At 44.1% G+C, this 7674-nt stretch overlaps 1 protein-coding gene across 1 annotated transcript; it reads right to left on the bottom strand.

Annotated features, from left to right (window-relative positions):
* Positions 1-873: 873 nt before the first annotated feature.
* Positions 874-4576, bottom strand: zfp64 (zinc finger protein 64 homolog (mouse); the record flags this gene model as incomplete). Its single annotated transcript, XM_080533648.1, has 6 exons — positions 874-2697; positions 2950-3201; positions 3355-3417; positions 3839-3985; positions 4150-4311; positions 4555-4576. The coding sequence occupies 6 exons, from the start codon at positions 4574-4576 to the stop codon at positions 1247-1249; spliced, it is 2097 nt and encodes a 698-aa protein (XP_080389774.1). The 3' UTR covers positions 874-1246.
* Positions 4577-7674: the final 3098 nt, after the last annotated feature.

Below are 7674 nucleotides of genomic sequence, written 5' to 3'. Positions count from 1 at the left end.
TTATTTTTGAGTGTGGCCATCCAGAGGCAGAGAAAGCAGAGGGGGTCACAGATGAGCTTCATAAGCTATTAGCGCTGAAAGAAAAATCAATGGTCAACTGTCCCTGAGAGACTCCTCTCCAAGAGCAATCTTCACTTTCCTACAGATACTAAAAGGCTGGGTGGCTGAATGTCAAATCAATCAGAAAAATAGCAAACAACAAGCAAAAGAGACATTCAATCAAATACGTATTGACTCATTTACTCCACAAACTGTGCTTTGAAAACATCAACATCATGACATGTTCAATGATGATATCTGTCATATTGTACAGATAGGAAGAGCTGCTATTTTGAAATTGTAAACTACATCCATTAGTGAAATAATTCATGTTTGTTTGAGAACCATTGATCTACAACAAGATGCTATTGTGGAGTGGACATATTTATTTTGGTGAACCAGTTCACCATAATTCAATTGTTGTTCCCTCAGTTACAGAAATGAAACAATTTCATGTTGGCTCATAATAATTAATAGCTTTTGACAAAGCCATAAAGATATAAATCTCACTTGTATACTGCCACCTCATGGATAAACCAGGAACCACAATAACAAATTCATTCAAAGCAATAGGATAGGCCACATTGTTGAATAATGACTATATCCTTTATAACTTGATATATTCTTCCTCTTTGTACACATTTGTTGAGGTTTATTGATTCAAGTTTACACAGGTGTAGTCCAGGAATCTGTCTGTTTCTGCAAACAACAGCAAGGCTAATACATTTCCATTGTCATTGAAATAAATATTAGGCAAGTTACACAGGAAAGAGAGCCGATATTGTTTTATTCACTCTTACATTATTCTGCTAATGGTCTACTGAATGACCTGCATTGCCTGTTCATCTGAAAGTTCATGATTGATAAAACATGTCAAAGATGATATGATTTAGAATCTATTTCGGCTATTGAGTGGTTACACAGAATTCACAAACAAAATCTTAACATGACATTTTCTCCAAAGGCATGGAGTCATCTTTAAAACATAAGTAAGGAATATGAGCCGCTGTTGAACTGTTTCATATAAATACTATTTGTTAATGACCTGCATGGACAAAAAATGGTTGGGCCAAGAAGTTTAACCTAACCACACAACTTCACCAGGTAAACGTTTATAACAAGGTTCCACATTTTTTTCCTGGTCAGACTACGAGGTTAGGAATAACTCTTGGCCCTTATAACTGGCCCTTGTCACTGTGGGATGCCCTCAATGGTGACTGTGTGTGTGTGTGTGTGTGTGTGAGTAGAGGTTGTGGGGGGAGAGCTGTTCTAGCTCCGTCTGCTGATGTGTAGATACTATGAGAGGTAGGCTGTGGATGACCACCCCCTGGCTGCCTAGCCCGAGACTGATGTTGGGCACTTGCAGACTGCTGTCCTCACTGGTACTAGTACTGTCCCCATGCTCCACTGTCACCGCCTGCTTGCAAAGGTCCCCAGAAGACCCACATACCATGTCAGGGGGTGCTGCCGTGGTTACCATGGTCGAGTTCCCCTCTGTCACCACGGTAACCTCTGTGCCCCCCTCCTGGATGAGGGCGTTGAGGCCCTCCAGGTCTGAGCAGGTGGTGATGAAGGTCTGAGTGGAGCCAGCAGAGTCCTGAGAGGTGATGGCCGTCTGCATCAGGGCCTGGTGGAGTGAATCGTTATTGTCCCCAGGGGAGATCTGCGTCAGGAGGACCGTCTGGGGCTCCAAGCCACCCTCTGTCTGTCCCCTCAGATGCTGCATGGGCGTGAGGAGGTTGACCTGCTGGATCATGGAGTTCACCACCATGTCCTGTCGCTCAGAGCTAAGTAAGATCGTGCCCGCCTTGCCATGCTGATGTTGCCCATCCACCCCAGCCTGCATGAACGAGCCCTCCTGCCCCAAAGGGTGGGAGACGATGATCTTGAGCTGGGCGCTGCTGTAGGGGGCCAGGGGGTCTGAGTGGAGGGGCAGGGGTACCTGAAGCTGGGTGCTGCTGTCCTGCCTGGATGCTGCAGGACTGAGGCTCAGGCACACCTCACCGGGCTGGTTGAGGAACTGCTGGAGCAGAACCTGCTGGGAGTCACGGTGCGAGTCACGGTGCTGCTTCCTGTGGCTCCGCAGAGAGTCCTCCCTTACGAATGAGGCCTCGCACAGGTCACAGCGGAAGGCTCGCGTTGCGTCCAGCTTGGCCCGGTACCGTGAGCTCACAGGCTTTGGAGGGTCCTCTCCGCTACCTTTTCCTCCAGGACCACCTTTCTCCGGCTTGTCTGAGTGGGACTTTTTCTTGTGGATGACCAGGTTGCTGCGTTGCTTAGTGGCGAAGGTGCAGAAATCACATTTGAAGGGGCGCTCCTCCGAGTGAATCCTCTCGTGGACCTTCAGCGCCCCCTTGCTGGAGCAGGAGTAACTGCACTGGGAGCATTGGATAGGCTGGGTGGGCTGGTGCTCCCGGGAGTGCAGGCGCAGGGCCGTCTTGTTGGCGCACTGAAAGTCACAGTCGAGGCAGCGGAAGGAGTTGTCTGAGCCATGTTTGATCTGGATGTGGGACTTGAGGTTGCCCTTCATGGCACAGCGGTACTCGCAGTAGTCACACTTGTAGGGCTTCTCGCCTGAGTGGATGCGGATGTGCCTCTTGAGGTCAGAGTTGATCTTGAACTTCGCTTCACACTGGTGGCACTGGAAAGGGGCATCTCCTAAAGTAAGAGGAGAATATAACACGTGTCAAATGTTTTCGTACGTAAAAGTATAGTTTCATCAACATAGATGGTCTTCCATCTTTCCCATTAATTTGGCATTGATTTTGGAATGAACTCACCTCAACAGCAGGGTAAAAATATACGCTAGAATATTGATAAACACACAGCATAAGCAATACTTAAAAATGTTGTATGCTAAGTGTACTACACTAATGTGTACGGATGTGTGTGTGGGAGGAATAGACCCACCAGTGTGTGAGCGGAGGTGCACTGTGAGCTGGCTGGAGTTGCGGCTGGCATACGGGCAGATCTGGCACTTGAACGGTCTCTCGTCGTAGTGGATGCGGAGGTGTTTCTTCAGACTGCTGCTGTCCGCCGCAGCGTAGGGACAGTACTTGCACTTGTGAGGCTTCTCTCCCGTGTGTGAGCGGCTGTGCATGTTGAGCTTGTCCCTCCGGCTGAAACGCTTGTGGCACAGCTCACATTCAAACGGCTTCTCACCTGGACGGAGAGCATGGACGGAAATATCCGTTCATGTTAATACAAAGCTTAGGATGAACAATAGGGAGAGTTTGTAATATGACTGATGAAATAATACCTGCCTTAAGGAGCTCAAGGGGTATATAGTAATGTCTCTGGAACCTCTTTACGTACCAGTATGAGTTTTGAGATGCCGCTCCATGTCTTTTTGACCATACTGAGTCTTGAAAGCACAACCTAGAGCCATAAATGAGGCACTTGGTTAGTCGACCCCAGGTTTAGCGACCATGGTGCATTATCATACCTCTCAGAATAGAGTTCAGATGTCATTATTATCATAGCAGAACATCAGAATATTTTCATTGATGCTAAGTGACATGTTTCATACAATTCCTACCTTTGGTATCTCATATCTTTCTGGCAACTCAAGATCACAGAGGGCAAGGCGGAGTGGGAATGATTTATGCAACCTGCTTATTATAAGTGTGTTGTTTGAACCAGATTTTCACCACTGTAGCAATGTAAATGTCAGCCATAAAAGAGTAAACATCACCTAGCAAAAGAGCTAATTAGTTGCAACTGACCAGGAAATAACATGCGCCCAAGCAGCTGAATGGAAGGAATGTGTCAGAGCAATAAAATAGCAAGAGGTACCAACCAGAGAAACAGCAGCTATGCCTCTTTGAAGTCAGGGCCGGTTTTAATTTCTTGGAAGGTGTTTTCTGTGCTTTGGTCAGGATCTTTTTGACACCTCTCATAACACACGTCTGGTATGTTTCTTCAAAAACAAACTCTGTGTTTGAATCTGGGTGAAAAAAAAAAGGGTCAAGACAGTTTCTGAAACCAGTTGAAGTCTATTAGAAAATAATATGCATCAGTCCTAGTTGAGTTATACAGCAAAGATCAGAGGTTGTCATTCTATTATCTCTGCTTCAAGCAACTCTGTGTAAGGAGATACTGTGGTGATACCTGTGAGAGTGGGAGTTGAGTTAGGGGTTGATATGTCAGAGGAGGGTATGTGACACCCATTTTGCTTGTGGGCCAGAAAGACTTCAAAGTTATTGTACTGCTGCTTACAGAAGCCACAGATGTGAATGTCGGGGCTAACCTCCACAAGCACGTGATTCCCCCCTGCATAATGAAGAAGAGAGAACGAGACATTCAACATTCTAGACTGAGATGAGTCTGCTGCAACTTGTCAACAAACATCATTTGTAAGCAATGTTATGAAAACAAGACGTGTGGCCAATAGCAAGATGGTTTTAGTGTCGTTTACTACAAAGGAACAAGCAACATAACAACAGCCATTGGGTTAGCTACTGGGTTACAGAGTCACAGGGAGTAATTCTACTATTTCCATTATGATTTTCTTACCTTCTCCATTAAATGATGCCATTTTTGCTCGATAATTGAGCTATGTCAGTGTAGTGTCTTTGGAGTAGGCGAAAGATTTAAAGAGGAAATTCAATATGAATTAATTCAACATAAAGTAGACGAATATAACACCAATCGCCTTATGTAGTGACACATTGTTGTGATCCACTAACTATCAGCTTTGCATTCTCGTCTGGTAACATTGTCGCGGTTCGCTTTTACGACAGACTACTCGCTTTTTGGGCACCACCCTTTTCTTCGCGTTAAAATGCTATTCGATGTTCCGTTATGCGCACCACTGCCACCTGTAGGACGGGAGGCCACACCAAAGCCAGAGAACGAAGAGACAGCGTTTAGAATTGAAGTTCAACAAGTCGCACGACTTTCAAATTAGGCCTTGTTATTTACTTCTGCAACATTACCAATTAGGCCTAGCCTACAGCAATTAACCTTGCCACTTTTTCCAACTCATTTGGGAATGTCCTCTAGGTACACAAACAAGGCTATTTTGTTATGTGAGGTAAGCCTAATAGATTTAGTTTAGTTATATTTTGTTGTTACTTTTATAATAAACGATAAAGGGGTAACTGTAAATGTTATATTCACTCACCAAATGTTGGGGGTGGAATGAGCAAGCTTTTGTAATGAGCAAGCTTTTGTCACAGCATTGCCAGTCCAATAATGCCAGTGTGAGTGTAAGCCATGAGAGTGAGTGACACACAGCTCCATTTCCTGTGGCAGGTCCTTAGCTGCCTGATCGCCACTGTAAAGCTCAGGCATTTCCTTACGTTGACTTTCCTGCATGGCAATGCAGCTGTGCTGATTCCTTCCCTGCTGAAGCAGCAAATCCTTGAAAGACAGACAGGCACACAGACACGCACACGCACGCACACACACACACAGACACACACACACACACACACACACACACACACACACACACACACACACACACACACACACAGCCACACACACACACACACACACACACACACACACACACACACACACACACACACATACACACACACACACACACACACACACACACTATTATGAGGCTGACTGGTCCATTACCACAGCATTACCATTGAGTCTGTATCCATCAGATCTATGCTCATAGCTCCATGAGCAGGTTATACATAGTTGTAACTATGTGACCTTGTGACACTCAGGTAATTGGCAACTATATTATTTTTACATTCTTGATTTCCTCTAGACATCATGTGATAAACAAGGAAGTATAACTCTGTTAGAGTTTGACGTTGTGGCGATAGTCAGTGCTTCCTTACCTTACACAGTCCCAATGATCTTCCAAATGCTAGTTGTTTTAATGTGAACACATACAGTAGATGAAATGATGACTTGACTGAGGACCATGCTAATTATTACCATGCGCTTGACCGATGACCATGCTAATTATTTCAACATACTGTAAATCCTCAAAACTCCAACAGTTAGATGTACAGTATACTTCAAAAGGCTCTCACATGTGTCAGACATGACTCAGAGATGGAGTAATTAAAAGAGACATTAACCACATTTCATGCTTTTTACTTTGATCTACAGTCTGACTTAAAAAAATAAGCTGTAGAATTATACATCACCATTTTTACTTTTCAAAATTCATGCCGCTCGCTTCTGAATACTCTCACACTCATAAGAAGCCTGTCTTATATAAACAGTGGATATGCAATGAGTGTTACTGTAATATGATGGTGCTATGGTCTAGCGGCAGTTTCCAGTACATTTCAGAGCTTGTCTGGCCAGCCAAGCTAATGATTCTTCTAATGTTTATTATAAACTTTATCTGTAGCTTCATTGTAATTACTGGTAATGACAGTATTACTATTAATTCAGTGTTTAACACCCTCAAATCCACATCAAGTGATTATTGTGTTAAAGTATCAACATAATACATTTGTGTTCTGATTTAGATTCTCAACAAAGGCATACTGTATATCAGTTGGAAATCCAACTCTGCCACTGATTCGCTATCTAGCACTTTCCCTCTCCACTCTCCAGTCATTGAGATCCATCAGATTCCCCCTCAGTGACGTAACATCCTTCTTGCTCCCTGTGAGACAAGCACAACAATGGGGGGGGAGTGCCTCTTGTCACATTACTTTCCCCTACCAAGGCGCGCCAGCTGCTTACAGTTGCTTAATGGCTACGAGCTGTCACAAGGCATCACAGACCACCGCCACACAGGAGCGGCAGATGCTTTAATTGCACACTGACTTGTAGGTTGTCAACAGCAATTATACCAAGCTTCCACCTGAGGGCACCCGAGGAACACCGTACGCACACTCAGACGTGAATGCTTGAATGCTCATAGAGAGATGAGGCAAACCAGTCATGGGATAGTCTTTCTGTAGCAGATAGATACTACTTTGGGTTGGCTTCTTTAGTCAACAATGAAACTGGATACAGGTGTATATGGCTTTTTCTATTGAAGGCCGTGGTCATATATTGACACGATTTTAGTTAAGGTTGACAGGTAGCAGAATAAGTCCAGAAAAGCGTACTTTGATATGAAATATTTACCTACAGTGTCACCTCAGGGCTTACTACTTACAGTACTGCAGGTCTTGGTGTGCAGGGTTTGAGTAATTTTATCCATCATTTATTCATGTAATTTCTTTTCTCCTGTGTGATTCAGGGCAGGCTCATTTGCAGTTGCCAGTCCGCAGGTCATTATCATCAAGACAAAGCAACCAATGTGCTAAGCTCCAGATGTAGGTTTATAACTCCTTAGTTTGCATTGATAAACATATAAAAGATATTCTAGTTAGTTCATGTGAACCTTACTGTATGTTGTATCATAAGCCTGTTCGATGTAAACATTATGGAGGGGTCCAAGCATACAGTATATGGCCAGCTGATATTTGTAATTGTTTAAAGGGGGAGGAAAAATATGTCCTTAAGTTCCATGTTTGGTTTGAGCTGCATGACAAATTATACACACATGTATGAATTCCTTTGGTCAACAGCTGCCATCTTAGCATCAGATAAAACAGAACCAAAGTCTGGGAAACATCTGAGACATCGGACACACACACACACACACACACACACACACACACACACACACACACACACACACACAAAGATGCACAT

Source organism: Nansenia antarctica, assembly GCF_963989245.1.
Source record: "Nansenia antarctica genome assembly, chromosome: 6".
In the NCBI taxonomy this organism is placed as follows: Eukaryota; Metazoa; Chordata; class Actinopteri; order Argentiniformes; family Microstomatidae; genus Nansenia; species Nansenia antarctica.
Note: the sequence above shows the minus strand (reverse complement) of the source record. Positions and strands in the feature narration are given on the sequence as shown.